Source organism: Enhydra lutris, unplaced genomic scaffold, assembly GCF_002288905.1.
Source record: "Enhydra lutris kenyoni isolate GAN:26980312 unplaced genomic scaffold, ASM228890v2 scaffoldscaffold13, whole genome shotgun sequence".
Classification (NCBI taxonomy): Eukaryota; Metazoa; Chordata; class Mammalia; order Carnivora; family Mustelidae; genus Enhydra; species Enhydra lutris.
In genome coordinates this window covers 47,030,636-47,049,811 of record NW_019154097.1, presented here as the reverse complement: position 1 = coordinate 47,049,811, position 19,176 = coordinate 47,030,636, and the positions used below count along the sequence as shown (strand labels likewise).

General features: G+C 49.9%; 1 protein-coding gene across 1 annotated transcript in view; it reads left to right on the top strand.

Moving 5' to 3' along the window:
• The window catches only part of LOC111145491 (C-C motif chemokine ligand 24), a 54,179-nt gene extending 40,321 nt beyond the window's left edge, over positions 1-13,858 (top strand). Inside the window, exons 4-6 of the mRNA XM_022500385.1 lie at positions 12,098-12,348; positions 12,789-12,906; positions 13,690-13,858. Of these exons, the coding sequence (XP_022356093.1) occupies positions 12,098-12,348; positions 12,789-12,906; positions 13,690-13,858 (538 nt within the window). The remainder of the gene's footprint in view (positions 1-12,097; positions 12,349-12,788; positions 12,907-13,689) is intronic.
• The last annotated feature ends 5,318 nt before the right edge of the window (positions 13,859-19,176 follow it).

Here is a 19,176-nt window from a genome sequence, read left to right as displayed (position 1 = left end):
CCCTTGAGGCTCCTCTCATCTACAGCTCTTCCGGTTTACCACACAGACGAGGCCGGCTGGTTAACGGTGCCCTTGGGTCCAGCTGCTGTTTTTCCTCTACTGTTCCTGCTAAACTGAGCTCTTTCAAGCCATACCATGAGGAGACCAAAGGGCAAGTTGCTTAATAGCTTACACCCATCCTCCCCTCCCCTGCTCAGGGTCACACCCCTTCCAAGACCAGGTTTAGGGTGTGCAGGGGAGAAGTCCATCCTGGCAATGGACTCTCTGGGCTTCCCTGGTAGGGACGGCCCCCCACCTCCTGCGTGTGCACCTGTCGAAGTCTGCCTATTGCCATGAAGCCAACTTCTCAAAAGTCCTTGTGAACCTTGGGCTCCCGAATTTCCAAGATAATCAAAGGTAAGATGTACAGGCTCCCTTCTTTGCCCCAGGAGGCCCCTCCTCTCCTCCCACTCCCCTTGCCACTCCAGATCTGATAAATGAGGGAAAACACTCCTGCACTGGGTACTGAGGCTGTCACTTTGTCATCTCTAGGTCAGTGGCTCCTAGGACCATCCCCTGTTCCCAGTCCTCTGCAACTCTGTGTGTGTTTGATGGCGAGGGGGGAAGGCACCACAGGAAGCAACGATAGATAACCCGAGCCTGCCTTCCCGAGTCCCCTGTGCTCTCCTCCCCTGTGCTCATCTGTCCTCCTGTCATTTCCACTGCTTCAAACCCCAGACCCTCTGTCCATCTTCAGCCACCTTTGGTTAGGAGGTTGGGACAGGAATCCAGGAAGGAGTAAATGGGGTGGCAGGGAGGGTCGACAGGAAGGGATGCACTGGAAAGCTACTTAGGAAAGAGACTCTGCCTGCTGGAAACAGCACCACACAACACCCCGGGCCCACCTGGTGCCGTGGCCAAGGTACAGGTTCTTTACTAGGAAGACATAGGACCAGCCCTGCTGCATTATGGCTTTGGGGTCTTGAGCAAGTCAGGCAGCCTCTCTGAGGCTCGGTTTCTTCCCCATGAAATGGGGACCCAAAGAGGATCAAGTAAGGGTTCAAAGGAGCCAAGTGGGTCTTTAAGGAAAGAACTGAAGGGATTTAGGCCTGGTGTGGTGGCAGCTTGTCTCCAGAAGGCAGGCCTGGATAGAGCCCCTTGTTGAGGCTCAAGGACTGCCCCCTTCCCGCCACCATCCTGGGAGATGGGCTTTCACATCCCCATTTTATAGCAGATGGGCTGTGCTTCCGAGAAGTTCGACACCTTGCCTGGGGCCACTGGGAAAGCAAGAAGGAGCAGGGAACAAACTCAGGAACTCAGTCTCTAGGGCTGTGCCGTTTTCATGGAGCTACACTGTGCATGCCTGGTGCTTGGGCTGGGCGGGGGCATCTGATCTGTGCGATCCCTCTGGGCCTGCTGCATCCTCAAAGGTTCCCCTAGAACCCCTGGACTCTGGACCCCACAGCCCCAAGTAGCTTTCACCTTGACCTGCTTTCCCTGGTGGATTCTACTCTTCCTCGAATGGCCCCATCTCTACCATGCACCCAAGTTTGAAACCTGAGTGGTATCCTCACCACCTCCTTCTCCTTCCTCAACCACCAGGATACCAAATCTTCTCGAATCCACTTTCTGAGTAGTTCTCAATACCATCCCCCCCCCCCCACCCCCATTGGCTCCACCTCTCCCCCCTGTATTCCTCCTATAGCCTTCACAACAGTCTCCCTACACGGGCTGCCTGTGGCCAGAGTGATTTCTGCAAAACTCCAGACTTGACCAACTCACCTCTCCTCTTTGATCTTGTACCTGTGACTTCCAGGGTTTGGAACACCCCTCTCTACCAGGTCTCCACTGCTACCCACCTAGGCCTTCCCACCTCAATCAGCCTTAATCAGTTCAGGAGGCACCTCTTCTAGAACTTCTTCTGCTGTTTAATATGGCCAGGTGTACCTCCTCACTGTGGGTATCTACCATCTATACCATAATTGCCGTTGTCTCTCATGGCCCAGGGTGAATACCTCCAGGACAGCCCCTGTATATAATTCCCTCTGTGTGCCCCGGGTGAGCAAGGCACTTGGCATACAGCAGCAACAAATGAGTGTGTGGATGGTTGGGTGGCTGGTTTGATTAAGTTTTATTAGAAGGTCTATGTGAGGGATTCCTTATCCCTGCCAAGAAATACATTTGCCTTTCAACAAAGGGGCCATTATTTAGAAGATAATTGTCCATGATCTGTTATCAGACTAGCAGGGTGAGGAAGGAGAAATTTTTTCAACCCCTTAAAACCTATCCTGAGGGGCACCTGGGTGGCTCAGTCAGTTAAGCTTCTGACCCTTGATTTCAGCTCAGGTCCTGATCTCAGGGTTGTGAGATCGAGCCCCGCATCAGGCTCCGTGTTCAGCACAGTCTATTTGTCTCTCTCCCTCCTCCTCTGTTTCTCCCCCTCTGCTCTTCCCTCTGCCACTTTCTCTTGCTCTCTGAAATAAATAACTAAATAAAATCTTAAAAACAAAACAAAAAACAAAACAAAAAAAAACCCAGGGTGCCTGGGTGGCTCAGTGGTTAAGCCTCTGCCTTCGGCTCAGGTCATGATCTCAAGGTTCTGGGATTGAGCCCCACATCGGGCTCTCTGCTCAGCGGGGAACCTGCTTCCCCTCCCCCTCTGCCTGACTCTCTGCCTACTTGTGATCTCTCTTTCTCTGTTGAATAAATAAATAAAATCTTTTTTTAAAAATCCTGAAACATCTATCTGTCACCCAGCCCAAGATCTCAAGAAAAAGACAACCCTAATATTGCTGGATATATATTCCAAGTCATTTTCCTTCTTCACTGAAGTCTGTTCAAGAGCCAGCAGAGCCAGATTGCCTTGAGAATCCAATTTTAGGGGCCCAGAAAGGCCCCGCTGACCCCATATATTTGCTCCTCTGCTGTCTGATGCCTGAAGTGAGCTTAATTCCTCTGTCTTATCTGATTCCCACTGGATGGTGAAGACTCGAATTTGCACCATGCTTTGAAGTTTTCTCACGTCCACAATTTCTCTGGCTTCTCATGACCCCATGAGTCTACACCCCACTCCAGCACATTTCAGAGATGAGGAAATCCAAGCTTGGGAGAAGCGACTGATTTACTCAAGTCAGCCGCTGGTTAGTGGCAGGTCTGGGACTAGAACATTCCAACGTAACCATAGCCGTTCCATGACCCTCAATTCAGTTTTGAACCTTATTAGGAAACTCACATGAGGGTTTTGTTTTGTTTTGTTTTCATGTCCTCTAGTTTTCTTCACTATCGAGTTGCTGATTTTCTGTTCATAATTAGCTGGAGTTTGTGGGGAGACATATTGAGGCAACGGAAATACCCCATTTCCCATCACACTTTCACCTTCGAGCTTTAGCGTCCTTGGAAGATTTTCTAGTTCTACCATTTTTTCTCTGTTTATTAGGTGGCAATCCTACTGCAAATGGAGCGTCCCCTGTGTTGGTCTGCTAGGGTTGTTATAGGGAAATAGCACTGCCCAGGGCTTAAACAAAAGGAATGTACTGTCTCACAGTCTGGAGGCTAGAAGCTCAAGGTCAAGGCATCATTCTTCCCCAAGGCTACAAGGGAAGGCTCTGCTCTGGGCCTCTCTCCTTGGCTTGTCCATGGCCACCTTCTCTCTGTGGATCTTCACAAACTCTTCCCTCTGTGCGTGTCAGTGGCTAAGTCCACATTTCCCCCCTATCTATTGGGATACCTGTCATTGTGGATTACGGCCCACCCTACTGACCCCATTTTAACTAGGTATCTACAAAGACCCTGTCTCCAGATAAGATCACATTCTAGAATGTGATTAGGACGCCAATATACATTCTTTTTGGTGGGAGGTAGGGCAGGGTGGGGCTCACAATTCAACTCAAAACATTTACTTATGGATTCTTATTTTATTCAATCCATCATTATCACTATTACTGGCCAAATTATTCCAGATTTGGCCAGTGTGAACCCTTGCAAGCTGCCTCCTACATCCTTTTAACTTCCCTCCATGATTCTTTGAGCACTTTGCTACCTTCTGGCCCCCAAAGATGTTCTAGGCTCTATTTTCTCTCCCCCAGGACCAGAATCAGCTGCTTTTCCAAGAAGGAATGTTTTTGCTAGGTCTGCTCATTGCTCCTGGTATGTCAGTGTTTCTAAATGATTGCATACGTACTATCACTGATACCTCTGCTTCCATTGCAGCATCCTTGGCGTCATTCTCTCCCTCCCCCTCTCCATCTTTTCAATGCCCTTCCCCAGCAGTGAAAAACATAGCTTCCATTGTCCTTATTTGCAGAGACCTAGCATACAAGAAGCCCCTTCTTGTTAAACTTGTCAGTCATTTATCTGTGGAGTGAATTTTTTTTTATTGCCTTTCTATAAAATAGTAGGTTCACATAACAAGGGACAGAGGGAGTAAGGAGATGCTGGGGACTGAGGAGGGTCATCAGGGAAGAAAAAAAGAGAGAGTGAGGGGGACCTGAAGCCTCCTCCATTCTATGAAGATAGACACGGAACCCATCGAAGGAAGACTCCTTTTCTGCCTGCTTGCCAGGAAGTGTGTGCAGAGTAGGGGAAGGACCAGGGGAAAACCCATTGTCTCCACTTGTCTCTGCCCTCACGGGTTCAATTTGATAAGTCAGACTGTTGGATCAAAGTCAGGCTATGTGAGGGAGGCAGGTGAGGTCTCTGAGAATGGGTGTGGCCTCAATAAAGCCTTGAAGTCCTCACCATTTGAGCAAATATTTTGAAAGTCTCCTCAGGTTCTGCTCTCTACTTTTTTTCTTTAGTTCTTAATTGAGATAAAATCTACATAACATAAAATTCATTGTTTTAATGGCTTTAAGGATTTAATTAATTAGTTTATTTATTTATTTGTGTGAGAGAGAGAGAGCTCTCAAGTAGGATGAGAAGAAGAAGGGGAGAGGGAAAAGGATTGAGAGAATCTCAAACAGATTCCAAGTTGAGCGTGGAGCCTGATGTGGGGCTTGATCTCACAACCCTGAGATCATGACCTGAGCTGAGACCAAGAGTTGAGCACTTAACTGACTGAGCCACCCAGGTGTCCCAATGCCTTTAAAGCATACAGTTAAATGGCACACTTGGTACAACCCTTACCACTATTTAATTCTAGAACATTTCTTTTTTTTTTTTTTAGACTTTATTTGTTTGACAGAGATCACAAGTAGGCAGAGAGGCAGGTGGTGGGGGTTGTGGGGGGGAGCAGGCTCCCCACCGAATCCAGAGCCCGATGCAGGGCTCGATCCGAGGACCCTGAGATCATGACCCGAGCCGAAGGCAGAGGCTTAACCCACTGAGCCACCCAGGTGCCCCTCATTCTAGAACATTTCTATCACCCCAAAAAAGAATTTCATATCTCTCAACTACCTCTTCCTCTCAGCACCCCCACCCAACACCCACTAATCTACTTTACATCTCTATGGATTTTCCCACTCTAAACATTTCTTGCAAATGGAATCCTACACTGTATGATGACCTTTTGGGTCTGACTTCTGTCATTTACAAAGAATGTATGTATGTGCTTCATTCCTTTTTTATAACTGAAGAGAATTCCACAGTAGTTATGCCATTTGTGTTTATACATACATCTTCTGATGACTTTTAAACTTAACATCTTTTGACTACTGCAAATCACATTCACTGGCAAGTTTTGGCAGGAACATTCTTCGAGTTCTCTAGACTATATACTTTGGAGTTGAATTGTTGCAGCATATTGTAACACTATTTTTGACTTTTTGAGGAACTGTCAAACTTTTCCACAGTGGTTACACAATCTTCCATTCCCAGGAACAATGTATGAGAGTTCCTATTTCTCCACCAACACTTATTTTGCTTTTTTTTTTTTTTTTTCCATAGCCATCTGTGCGAAGTACTATTTCATTGTGGTTTTGATTTGAATTTCCCTAATGATTAATGACGTTGAGTTATCTTTTCATGTACTTATTGGTCATCTGTATATTTTCTTTGGAGAAATACTTAGTCAAATGCTTTACTTATTTTAAAATTGGATTGTTTTTTCATAAGTGGAGTTCTAAGAATTTTTCTGAAGAATCTAGCTGGATACTGGAATGAGCAGATGACTTTCAAATATTTTCTCTCACTGTGTGAGTTGAATTTTTCCCTTCTTGATAGTATCCTTTGAGTCACAAAGTTTGTTTTATTTATTTATTTATTTATTTATTTATTTATTTATTTATTTGAGAGAGAGAGAAAATGAGAGTGAGAAAGAACACAAGTAAGGAGAGGGCAGTGGGAGCTGGAGAAGCAGTCCCCCCGCTGAGCAGGGACTCCCCCCTCCCCCCATGTAAGCCAATGTGGGGCTGGATCCCAGGACCCTGAATCATGACTGGAGCTAAAGGTAGACGCTTCACCAACTGAGCCACCCAGGCACCCCAATTCACAGTGGTTTTTTTGTTTTTTGTTTTTTTGGGTTTTGTTTTGTTTTTTGTTTTTTGGGGTTTTTTTGGTTTTTGGTTTTTTTTTTCTGACGCGGAGAGACAGTGAGAGAGGGAACACAAGCAGAGGGAGTGGTAGAGGCAGAAGCAGGCTTCCTGCTGAGCAGGGAGCCTGATGCAGGACTCGATCCCCAGGACCCCGGGATCATGACCTGAGGCAAAGGCAGACACTTAACAACTGAGCCATCCAGGTGCCCCCACAACGTTTTTAATTTTAGTAATTAAATGTTAGTAAATTTAGTAAATTTTTAATTTTAGTAAAATTTTAATTTGTGTGTGTGTTTGCTTGTGTTTTTGGTATCATATTAAAGAAACTGTTACTTTATCCAAGGTCATGAAGATTAATACCTACGTTTCCTTCTAAAAGTTCTGTAGTTATAACTCTTACATTTATGTTGTTAATTTTCATATACGGTGTGAGGGAGGGAATCCAGCTTCATTCTTCTGCATGTGGATATCCAGTTGTCCCAGCAACATTTGTTGAAAAGTCTATCCTTTCCCACCGAATGGCTTTGGCATCCTTATCAAAAATCAACTGACTGTGGGGGACCATGGGCGCTCGGTGGGTTAAGCGTCTACCTTCCGCTCAGGTCATGATCCCAGAGTCCTGGGATCGAGTTCTACATCAGGCTCCGTGTTTAACCAGGGAGCCTACTTCCTCCGCCTGCCACTCCCTCTTCTTGTGCTCTCTCTCTCTCTCTCTCTCTGTCAAATAAGTAAATAAAATCTTTAAAAAAAAATCAATTGACTGTAAGTGTGAGGGTTTGTCTGGACTCTAAACTCCATTGATCTGTCTGTCTATCCTTATGCCCATACCCAAACCATCTTGATTACTTTAGTCTGTAGGAATTAGGGAAAGTGGGAAGTGTCAGCTTTGTAGCTTTATTCTTCTTTTTCAAAATCATTCTGACCATTCTGAGTTCCTCGAATTTCCATATGAATTTTAGGATCAGCTTGCCCATTTTCTTTCTTAGCCTTCCACTCCCTCACTACTCCCATATTTTCAACACCCTATATGGTAGCTCAGGTTTCAACTGCAAACCAGACGTGGGGTCAATGGTTGTATGACCAAGAGCAAGTTGCTTCACCTATCTGTACAATCATATTATAATATCTACTGTCCAGGGTCAATAGTGTAAAGATTAGATCAAATGCCGTAATATATTAAAGCTCGCGGAAGAGCCCGTGGATTGCTTAGTCATCTCATTGTCTTGTAAACAAGTTGTTGTCATAAAAATAGGAATGGCCAGGGGCACCTGGGTGGCTCAGTGGGTTAAAGCCTCTGCCTTCGGCTCAGGTCGTGGTCCCGGGGTCCTGGGATCGAGCCCCGCATCGGGCTTTCTGCTCAGCGGGGGGCCTGCTTCCTCCCCTCTCTCTCTCTCTCTCTCTCTCTCTCTGCCTGCCTCTCTGCCTACCTGTGGTCTCTGTCAGGTGAATAGATAAAATCTTTAAAAAAAAATAGGAATGGCCACCTTTCTGGGGGGCCCTTGATTAATGCCAGACAGGGAGCTAAGCACCTGACCTGAATTATCATGTTCAATCCTCATAATAACCCATGAAGTGAATATTGTTATTTCCCCTTTTATAGATGAGGACATGAAAGGTAAGGCACAGAGGAATCAAGTGACGTTGGTAAGGCAGGTGACCGTCCTGGCAGGTGACATTCAGATCCAGAGGGTGGCCCTTGACGGGGCCATGCTACTGGGAGAGGCTTGAAAAGGTGGGTTCTGGGCTGACTTCCAAGAAGTGGGTCTTAGGAAGCGTGCAGATGCTCGTCACCCACACCCTGGGATGCACCAGGGGTCACCCCCCAGATTCTGCATCTCCCTCTCCTCCAGGCACTTCAGGCAGATCTAACAGGTAAAATGGAGCCAAACTAACCTCTTGTGGCCCCTGTCTCAGTCCTTCATCATCCCTCCCCTGGGCAGCTTCCATAACCTCCAGCCAGCCTCCCTGCCGCCCCCCACCCCTCCCTGGTCCCTTTCTGCCGCACTCACTGGTGGATCCAGTCATGTCACTAGACCACAGATCTGACCTCTTTTAAACTCTGCACGTCCAAAGCATGGGAGGCCCTGCTGCCCCCACGATCCAGGCTGAGCTCCCAGGTGAGAGGCACTGCGTGAACCTTGAGTTCAGACAGACCACAGTTCAAAATGCCAGCTCTGCCCTTACCTGAACTCTAAAGCCCCGTTGCCTTGGGGATGAAGTGTGTGTTCCTGGTAAGTGGGACCCAAAGCACTTAGCAACGTCATAGGCAAGCTGAGCTCTGCTCTCCGCTGCCCTGCTGCCCAAACCTCCCCATCCTGTTCTCACAACTGTCTACTCTTGCACTATTCAGGGCCATCGGGGCCCCCTCTCCCTTCCTGGGACATGTCTTCAAGTATTCGGAGTCATTTCTTATCCAAGCTCACAGCCCAACCCCCTAGGCTACTGTCCCCTGGCCCGCATCACACAGCTTTGGGTTTGATGTTACCTCCTTGGTCTTGGGGTGACTCACCCCGGAAAGGCAAACAGGACAGCCGCCCTTGCTGCCGTTCCGCAAGGATGGGACCCCTGCTCCCTGCTCACTGCCAGGCACAGCTCTGCGTTCCTCACCTGTTCCTCTCCTTCCAGCTGCTCGATTAGTCTCCAACCTCCTCCTCCCTCCTCTGCTGCCTGGGTGCATGTTCGAGGGGAGGGGACCCTCAGACGGTACCTTGGCTGGGGTCCCCAGGTTTCAGCTATACCTGGGTCATGGTCACAGTTTTTTGTTCTATGTTCATTCACACTATTGGTCCCATGACCAACTTTACTGTTTTTTGTCAATTTGTATTTTTCACTTTGGGAAAACCTTCTATCGCTACCATCAATATTTAACACCCCTTATCATAGAGGGTCGCCTTGATAAGACATACTTAAATGAAAGTGACACATGCCTGTTTTGGTATCACGTGGTCATGTGACTGCCACACTTGGGGAGAGGCAGATCAGGCCACGTCTCCCTTCTCAGATGGAGAAACCATGGCGGGCAAGGGGCAGAGTCTGAGCTGGAGGCAGGGGGTTCAGAACACTCCCAGGGCCCCCCTTCTTTCTCCTCTTTCCTCTTCACCGCCTTTCCCCAAGTCTGCTCTGTTTGTACCTGCTGCTATCTGGCCCTTCTCTGACCTCTTCCCTTCTCCTCCCTTCTCCCCTCCCCCTCTTCTTCCTCCTTCTTTCTATTTTCTATTCTGCTTTCCTAGAATCTCCTTCTCTTTTTGCTTTCACCCAAGACTGGGCTTTTCTTTTCTTTTTTTTTTTTAAGGGCCTTGAGGAAAAAAATGGGGCGTCTGGGTAGCTCAGTCAGTTAAGTGTCCAACTCTTGATTTCAGCTGAGATCATGCTCTCAGAGTCATGGGATAGAGCCCCAGAGTGGAGCTCTGCACTCAGCACAGATGCTGCTTGAGATTCTTGCTCTCTCCCTCTGCACCTCCCCAACCCAGCACATTGGTACTCTCGTGCTCTCTCTCTCTCTCTCTCTCTGTCTCTTTCTCTCTCTCAAAGAAAGAAAGAGAGAAAGAGAAAGAGAAGGCTTTGTCTCTAAAGAATGTTCCTAATCAGGGCAAAGCACCCCACCCCAAACCGTCTCACCCAATGACCTTCTGCCATACCACCAGCTCTGGTTGCAACACGAGGACAGCACGGGCTTCCTGCCCTGTTCAGCCCTGTCCTCATTCTTCTCCCACATGCTGCTTCTGCCTGATGTCTTCCTACTCTCCACACTCTGTCCCAGCACTCCCTGACCTCTGAACTGTTAAGAAGCAAATCTTTTTGAACAGATGTCCTAAGATGGAATCATGGCAAGCCCCTGCATGTATAAAGGACATCTCATTTAAGTTCCTCCATACCCTGCCAGGTGAGGACCATCCCTGCCAGAAGCTGAGGGTACAAAGCTGAGAAGGAGTTGAGTGGGACACTCTGTATTTTCCATTCCCTAAAGATGGGCAGTGAAGAGATCAGGTGTTGCTGGACCGGCCCCCCTCAGGGGACCTGCCTCCTGACTCCTCCATGTCCATGCCGATCCCAGTCATGCTGGGCAGAGATCACATGGGAGTCCTTGGTCGAGAAGAGAGTGACTCAGAGTTGGTCCATCACACATTCATTCAATAAACACCGGCCCTGCTGTAAAGGATCTGTATGGAGTTGGTGGGCAGGGGAAGGGGACATTGATCTTGGTGTTCACAGTCCCGTGGGAGACACAGACACACAACCGGCTATCATCCGGGTGCCCTGTGACACCGGTGTTGCCGCATGCCCTGGATACCCAGAGCAGGGAGGCCAGAGAAAGCTGAAGATTTATTTCCATGAGAAGTGGAATGGAGAACATTGGAGAGAGGGGCTGGAAAGGGAAGGAGCCGTGACAAAAGTCCAAATATGGGGTCCCAGCCTGGGATCCTGGAATGGGGAAGAGAGTGAAGTGGGTGCCATCTCCCACTCTGTCTGCCAAGGTCTCCTCTGTCTCTAAGAACAGCACTGCTCCTTATGACCTACAAAGCCCTCCTGTGGCTACCCGTTTCTTGACTGTCCAAACCTCAGCACAGTCAACAGCTCCAAGTGCATCCCCCACTTCCCTTCCAGCAGAGCTGGTCAGCAGAGCTGCCCCCCTTTCCACTTACACCCCTTGTCTCAGGTTGGGTCCTCAGAACTGACCCTGAAAGGAGGATTCATGGCAAATGGTTCATTAGGCAATGCTTCCAGGGGAAACCAGCAGGGCAGAGGGGAAACAGATGAGGAAAGGGAGAGGGTCAGCAGAGTCCAGTTACACAGAGGGAAACTGGCTTAACCCAGCTGGGATCTCAGGAAGCAGCATAGGGCATGTCTGTGTCCCTCTAGCAGACCTATATCGGGGTCTGCCCTGCGGATGTGGGTTTCTAGGCACTTCCCATTTACTCAGAGCCTACCGGCCAGGTGGCTCCAGCAGCTTGGGCACTAGAAATGCAAGGTCACCAAAAGCCAGTGTGTGTGCACAAACAAGGTGAAGGGGTCCAAGGGCGTATGGACAACAAGAGCATCTGTTCTGCTCCAGGCCCGCTCGGTCAGCACCTGTGTTGGTTCATTACACACACGGGCTCGTGTTTCTGCCTCCCCACCGGAAGCCCAGCATGTTGCGCATAGCCTAGTGAGAGTTGTAGAACGTCAACTCGTTGAATGCGCCTGGGTAGCTCAGTAAGTTGAGCATCTGGCTCTTGGTTTCGGCTCTGGTCATGATCTCAGGGTCGTGAGTTCGAGCCCCCGTCGGGCTTCATGCTCAAGGGGAGTCTGCTTGAGAGTCTCTCTTTTTCCCTCTCCCTCTGCCCTGCCCCCGACAAGAGACTTGGTGAATGAATGAATGGATGGTTGGATGGATGAATGGATCCATGCATGAATGAATGGAAGGAGATAGGGTGACTTCACCCACTTTCAGTGAAAGAAACTAAAGTTCAGATAGGTGAGTGACTTATCCAGGATCCCAGAGGACGTGAAGGGTACACCAGGGATCCTTGTCAGCCTCCTGACTCTGCATCCAAAGCTTCCACCCTTCACTTGGGCGGGGCAATCCTCTCCTCCCTCAGCCTTTGTTAGAAGACGCCACATAACCCCTGACTCAGCTAGGCAATAACTTCCCCTTGGCCAAATTCAAGGGCCTTGAGGACATTCAAAGCAGCCTGGAGGGGGGAGGAGTGGGGGGGAGGTTCTATGAGTGCACAGTTCCTCCCATTGATCCTTATAAAAGGCAGAGGGAGGTTGGGGTGGTCTGAAAGGCACCTGATCCTCTCCTCCCGCACCCCAGCTCTAGGTCCTGAGCTCCATCTCCCTCTCATGGCAGGCCTTGCGACCCTGGGGGCTGGCCTCCTGCTCCTGACCCTGTGTGCCCACTGCATTGCCCCTGCAGGTAAGACCTCCAAGCTTAGGGGCAACTGGGTGGCTCAGTCTTTGGGTGTCTGCCTTCGGCTCCGGTCATGGTCCCAGGGTCCTGGGATCAAGCCCCGTATTGGGCCCCTTGCTCTGTGGGAAGCCTGCTTCTCCCTCTCCCACTCCCCCTGCTAGTGTTCCCTCTCTTGCTGTGTTTCTCTGTCAAAAACAAAACAAAACAAAACAAACCTCTGTGCTCAGCCCGGCGCTGTCAGGCAGGTCTGCCAAGAGCGTAGCTGAGAAAGTGGGGGATGCACTTGGACTAGGACAAAGCAGGCTGGGTTTGGAGGGGAATGTCGAGGAACAGCTGCTCCGGGACTGGGCTGGAGGCATTAGGATAGGGGATGTACTCCATCCCTGAAGCCCAGGGTCTCAGGCAGCCTGGGAAGGAACACGGTTCTCCTCTCTCCCATCTTTTAGGCTCTGCACCCATCCCCTCTTCCTGCTGCATGTCCTTCATTTCCAAGAAAGTTCCTGAGAACCGAGTGGCTAGCTACCAGCTGTCCAGTGCGAGCGTCTGCCCTATGGCAGGAGTGATGTGAGTATCCCCCTCTCCCTGAGCGCGCGGCAGGAGAGGGACAGGGGACATGAACCTCTAGGGTCACTGTCTACACAAGGCCCTGCTTTGGGCACGTAGAACTTGACCTTAACTAAGCCTCTGGACCGTTCTATGAGCTAGATGGGATTATTCCCATTTTACAGAGAACTGAGGCCCAGAAAGGTGACCTGCTCAAGGTCACTGGGGGTCCGGATAAGTTCATAGCTGCCTCCCACACAAGGCAGCAAGTGTGAGCTCACTGTGTAACGGCGGCCTACTGTAGAAATGGGACCTTGGTATTATGAGTAGTTTTGCGCCCGGCACCAGAGCCAGCTCTGTAGCCTGACACCCACTAGCTCAGAGCTGGCTGGGCAGAGGGTATCCTACCGCCCCCTCCCTGCTCTGGCATCTTTATGAATTGCCTTTCTCCCAAAAGGCTTGTGGACTGGAGGCATCTGCCTTTTTTCCTGGGGGATTTCAACGCAGTTTCTCCTCCCCTCTCCTCCCTGTGGGTAGGGATTGTGTCTCTCTCTTCAAATCCAAGCATTTTCTGAAGGCAGCGTAGGGCCTCCCCTGTCAGACAGGGAGGTTGCTGAGCATGCGCAGAGATGCAGACACCCAGGGAGAGGGCCGTGTTTTCGGGACCCTGCTAGGAGGACCCCCGCCGCCACCCCCCAGGCAGCAGCTTGCCCTGTGCAGGCCTCCACGCCCGCCTCCTCATCTGGGGAAGTGGTCCGAGGTCTCTGCCGGCTCTCACGTGTGCCCTTGTCGCCCTTCCCATAGCTTCACCACCAGGAAGGGCCAGAAGTTCTGTGGCGACCCCAAGCAGCACTGGGTCCAGATGTACGTGAGGAAGCTGGACGCCAGGCGGAAGAAGGCGTCCCGTGGGGTCCGGGCGATGACCACCAAAGCCCCAGTGCAGGGGAAGCCAGCCAACACCACCGCCATCTAGCGCCGCCTGGCCCTCAGCCTGGGGTCCATGAGCCAATGAGGACAGGCGGGGAGCGAATGTTCCTGTTTCCTAACATCAGCCTATAAGACAGAACCCAAGGCTGGGGAGGCCTGCCCTGGGGGTGCTGAGTAACCGCTCCAAGGGTCCTGGGCCCCTTGCCTTCCCCGAGCTGTAGAAGAAGATTCTGGAAGGAAGGGGGGTGGTGGCCAGTTGTCCTTCTCCTGGGCTGGGGCCAGCCCTTCTCTGCCTTCCAGGTTCCATCGGAACCCAGGGGCCTGAGGCCTGACCTGCAGACACACTCGGCTGGCCACCTAAAAACTTAGCCTACAGTTGGCTTCTGTGGGTCCTCGGGGCCTGCAGTGGGACCCTGTGGACTGACCATCTGTCTGTCTGGGTACGGGGGACCTGTCGACAGCTGAAGCTCGTGGCATTGCCAATGTCCCACTTCCAGAATCCCGGAAGAATAAAAATCTGAGAAAAATGGGGCTCCTTTGCCACAGGAACTGCCAGACCCCAGCCTTCCTTGCACATGCCTCGTGGGCTAAACGGAATGACGTTTTTAGGGACTCATCATTTTTTTTTTGTAATAAAGCAGGCCTGGAGGACCAAGCTGAGGGGCCAGCCTGGGTAGTTTAAATCCTTGGGGAAGAAGGAGGGTTTGGAAGAGGAGGTCCACTTTGTGGCATGACCTGTTCCGTGTTCCTTTGGGGACAAAGACCCGGTGTGCCTTTAAAGGTGGTCTTTCCCTACATTTGGGGGATGGGAAGGTGGAGTGGGAGCTTAGAGGGAGAAGATTCCAGGGCTTTAAAGAAATTTTTTTCCCCTGTATATGAGATAGCATGTGATGTAGAGGTCAAGGGCGTGGAAACACTTGCTCCTCTCAAATAACGATCCAAGTAAAATGTGATTTCCCTTTGAAGGTGATTGTGTCTTGACTGTTCTCTTCCTGGAGGGACAGGGTTGGGGTATGAACAATGGAGTGGGTGTCCCAGAGAGCATCCTGAGTTGCCCATCAGAGGAGATAAAGGCAGCCCGACCCCAGGACATCCTGGGAGTGATCTTGTCCTGCCTTTGGGAGTCCTGCTGTGAACTTTGGAAACCGTTCATGCACAGCTGGGTTCAATTAAATTTTTAGAAACTTTTCAACCAAGCACATTATTGCACAAGGCTATGAAATGCAAAATATGGGGCGCCTGGGTGGCTCAGTGGGTTAAAGCCTCTGCCTTGCTCGGATCGTGATCTCAGGGTTCTGGGATCGAGCCCCGCATAGGACTCTCTGCTAGGCGGGGAGCCTGCTTCCTCCTCTCTCTCTGCCTGCCTCTCTGCCTACTTGTGATCTGTCTGTCAAATAAATAAATAAAATCTAAAAAAAAAAAAAAGAAATGCAAAAGATGGTCTTTGGCTTCAGAGAATTAGGAGAAAATCACACACACACACACACACACACACACACTCACAAATCAAGAGCAGTGTGGACTTAGTACCAATCCTAGCTCATAAGCTGCATGACCTTGACATATGTCACTTAAGTTCTCTGAGACTCAGTTTCTCTCATCTGTAAAATGGGGACAATAAGCCGTTTTCACATGGGAGTTTTCCCTGGAAGCAGACCACAAAAGGAAGATTCGAGAGCCAAGATTATGCACTGGAGGGACAGGGAGTAACCTCAGGAAGGTGGGGAGGTGATACAAGGCAAAGGAAAGTAGCCTGTAAGGGAGCATCACCAGGCAGAGAGCAATTTGAGCTGAAGTTTCTGGAAAGTGGTGTGAGACCCACCTCCTCAGCATCACAGCCCCGCTCGCTCTGTTGGTCACTGCTAGCTGGGGGGCGGGGCATGCGTGTTCTGCAGGGGGGATGGGAAGCAGAGCAGCCTTCCTCTGCTCCAAATGAGCCTTCAGACACGGAGTCTGCAGAGCCCACAGAAGGCGTGGCCAGAGACATTCAGTGTGCGGCTGATCTCGAGGTTCTTGTAACTCCACTTTGAAGCAGAACTAAGAGTAGGGCTAGCAGTTCAAAGGAGGGGACGTTCTGGTGTGTGTTGAGGGGGGTGTGCAGCAGTCCTTAGCACAGAGTTGCCATCTGGATAGTGACCGAGATTCCCCTCTAGTGAGAAGAGCATATCTGTAGGGATGGACGAGAGCTGGAGCCTTCAGGGATGAGAGGCCGAGTTGCAAACGGACAATGGCCAGACCGTGGACAGACCAGATGACAAAAGAACTCTGACCCAAGGTCCTGGCAACCACCAGCCCAGACCATCACAACTTGGCTGGAGGTGGCCGGCTTCCTGGTTTCCCCTGCTTTTTCCAACTTAGGACCAACCAGAGAGAGCCAACTCTATTCCCCAATCAAACACACCAAGATGCTTCTTTCTCCATGCCAACCCCTCCAATGAGAGCATACCTGAGCCTTCCCTTTTGGCCACTCTGGGGCTCCTCCCAGTCCCTGGTCTGTCTGGGTGTCTCTGCCAAACACAAGTGAGAGTGGCCGCCTCTCTTGCTGTAGCAAGCTCTGAATGGAGAATGTCTTTGTCTTCATCTGGGTGGTCTTTGTTTATTTCCACAAGGAAGTTGTATAGTCTGGCCTCACTTTGCACCTCTGTAAAATGGGCATAATAGAAGGGTTTATCTCATGGGTTGATGGTGAGGACTCAGGAAGGCACATGGGACGTACCCCCCAGATGGCCAGTCTTACATGATGACATAATACCCTCCTGCCCTACCTCTGGACAGGCCACCAGCACAATGACACCGAGTCACCCACATTCTTTCTTAAGCTCTTTTGGGAAGGAGACATTCCAGAGATGGAAGGTGTGGTAGGAGCTGGCCGTGGAGCTGGGTTCAATCTGTGGCCATGTTAGGGCAAAGTTGACCTGTGTTTGGGAGAGCACCCTGCCCCCAGAAAAACCTGTTATGATTCATTAAAATTGAGTTAAAAGTTCTTTGCTAAGCACACAGCTGGTATGTCAAAAGGTTCTATTGTAACCCAAGAGCAGAACAGGAGGGGAGCATTTGAGGCCTTGAGGTCAAGGGGTGGGAAAGAGATGGAGACACCTACCAGCCATTCTCCATCCTCGCTGGACTGTGAATCTGCTGTGAAGCTTTAAATCCAGATTCCTGGACCCCACCCCACACCCGGTGACTCAGGCTCTTACTGGAATGCCACTGGGAAATCTGCAGTCTTTTAAAAAAGTTGTCCAAATCCGTGCACCCACTGTGGGAAACAGTATGGAGGACCCTCAAAGAATTAAAAATAGAGGTACCAGGGGCACCTGGGTGGCTTAGTTGGTTGGGTGACTGCCTTCAGCTCTGGTTGTGATCCTGGAGTCCTGGGATCGAGTACCGCGTCAGGATCCCTGCTCCTCGGGGAGCCTGCTTCTCCCTTTGACCTCTCCCCTTCACACACACTCTCTCTCTCTCATTCTCTCTCTCTCAAATAAATAAATAACATCTTTAGGAAAAAAATAAAAATAGAGCTACCATATGATCCAGCAAACATTGAACTTGAAAAGATAGTCACGTCCCTACGTTCGCTGCAGCCTTAATTCACAAGGACCAAGATACGGGCGCAACCTGAGAGTCCATGGATGGATGGATGGATGAAGAAAAGGAGATTCTATATATGCAATGGAACCTAATTCAGCCATAAAAAATGCTGCCATTTGTGCCAGCACGAATGGACTTCGAGAGCGCGGTGCAAAGTGGAGTAAATTAGGCAGGAAGAGACAAATACTGTATGATCTCCTTGATACGTGGAATCTTTTTTTTTTAATGTTCAATTAGCCAACACAGCGTACATCATTAGATTTTGATGTAGTGCCCAATGATTCATCAGTTGTGTGTGACAGCTAGTGCTCAATCACCACACAGACACGTGAAAAAGTGTTCAACATCACTCGGCATCAGGGAAATACAAATCAGAACCACAGGGAGATACCACCTCTCGCCAGTCAGAATGTCCAAAATTAACAAGACAGGAAACAAGTGTCGGCAAGGATGTGGAGAAAGGGGAACCCTCCTACACTGTTGGTGGAAGGCAAGCCGGAGCAGCCACTTTGGAAAACAGTATGGAGGTTCCTCAAGACATTGAAAATTAAGCTGCCCTATGACCCAGCAATTTCACTACTGGGTATTTACCCCAAAGATACAGATGTAGCGAAAAGAAGGTGCACCTGCACCCCAATGTTCACAGCAGCAATGTCCACAAGAGCCAAACTGTGGACTCTTTAGGAAAAAAGAGAAGAACTCACAGAGACCGAGAACAGATGGGTGGTTGCCAGAGGCAGGTGGGGTGGGGTGAGCGCGTGAAATGAGTGTGGGTGGTCGAAAGGTACGGACTTCCCGTTATACAATGAGTAAGTCCTGGGGATCCCAGGTGCAGCACGGGAACTGGAGTTAATGAAACTGTATCGCCTGTTTGAAAGTTGCTAAGAGAGAACATAGTGCAAGGAAAGAATTGTAACTATGCGTGGGAACGGATGGTAACTTACTAGAGTGACGATTTGGCAATATATACGTAGACATATACACCTGAGATGAATATGAAGTTCTGTGGTCTCAGTTGCTTCTGCTTTCAGAAGCTGTGGTTGCTGTGGAAAATTTAAGGTGGAAAAATTAAGGTGGGGATGTCATTATGTCTTATATTTGTTCAAAGCCTTTGAATTTTCCAAGTTTCAGCTCTTCCCTCTATCCCCTTCCCTCCGACTGCTCCTGCCTCTCCTCCCCACTGATTTCTCTTCTCTTCCCCACCAGCCAGCCTTCCTCCTGGGCTCAGGAAGACCCCATCCACCTGTTGAGAGGACAGTGCATGGGTGACGGCAGTCCCTGCCCCCAGCAGATTGGTGCTTCTAGAAAGGCGGCTTCTCTGTCTTCCCCATCCCCACTTCCTTCTTGGAAACAGACCTGCCTGGAGAGACTGGTTTGGCAGAGGGAGAGATGTTTTGCCAGAATCCGCTTTTAGATCTTGCAAAGCTACTTGTTCCTCAGAATTCTGTGGCTTTGTTTCTCTGGGTTGAACCTCTCTGTGAAGAGTTATCTAACTTCCAAGAATGATAGGCCTAATCGATTCCAGGAAACACCCTCATTCTGACTTGAAGATTTTCACCTCCTGAAACTGGCGGGGGGGGGGGTGTGTCTCACCAGCTCAGCACACACAGGACAGTGAGAGGACCTCCTGAAGGCTCAGCCTGCCCCCCTACACTCCCCAGCTCCCCTTTCTCCTTTGCTCCCACCCAACCCATCTGTCCTTCAGCTGCCATTGCTTTGCCATGCTCAGATCATGCCTTTCTGGCCTCTACGTTGTCTGGATCCAAGAAAGACATC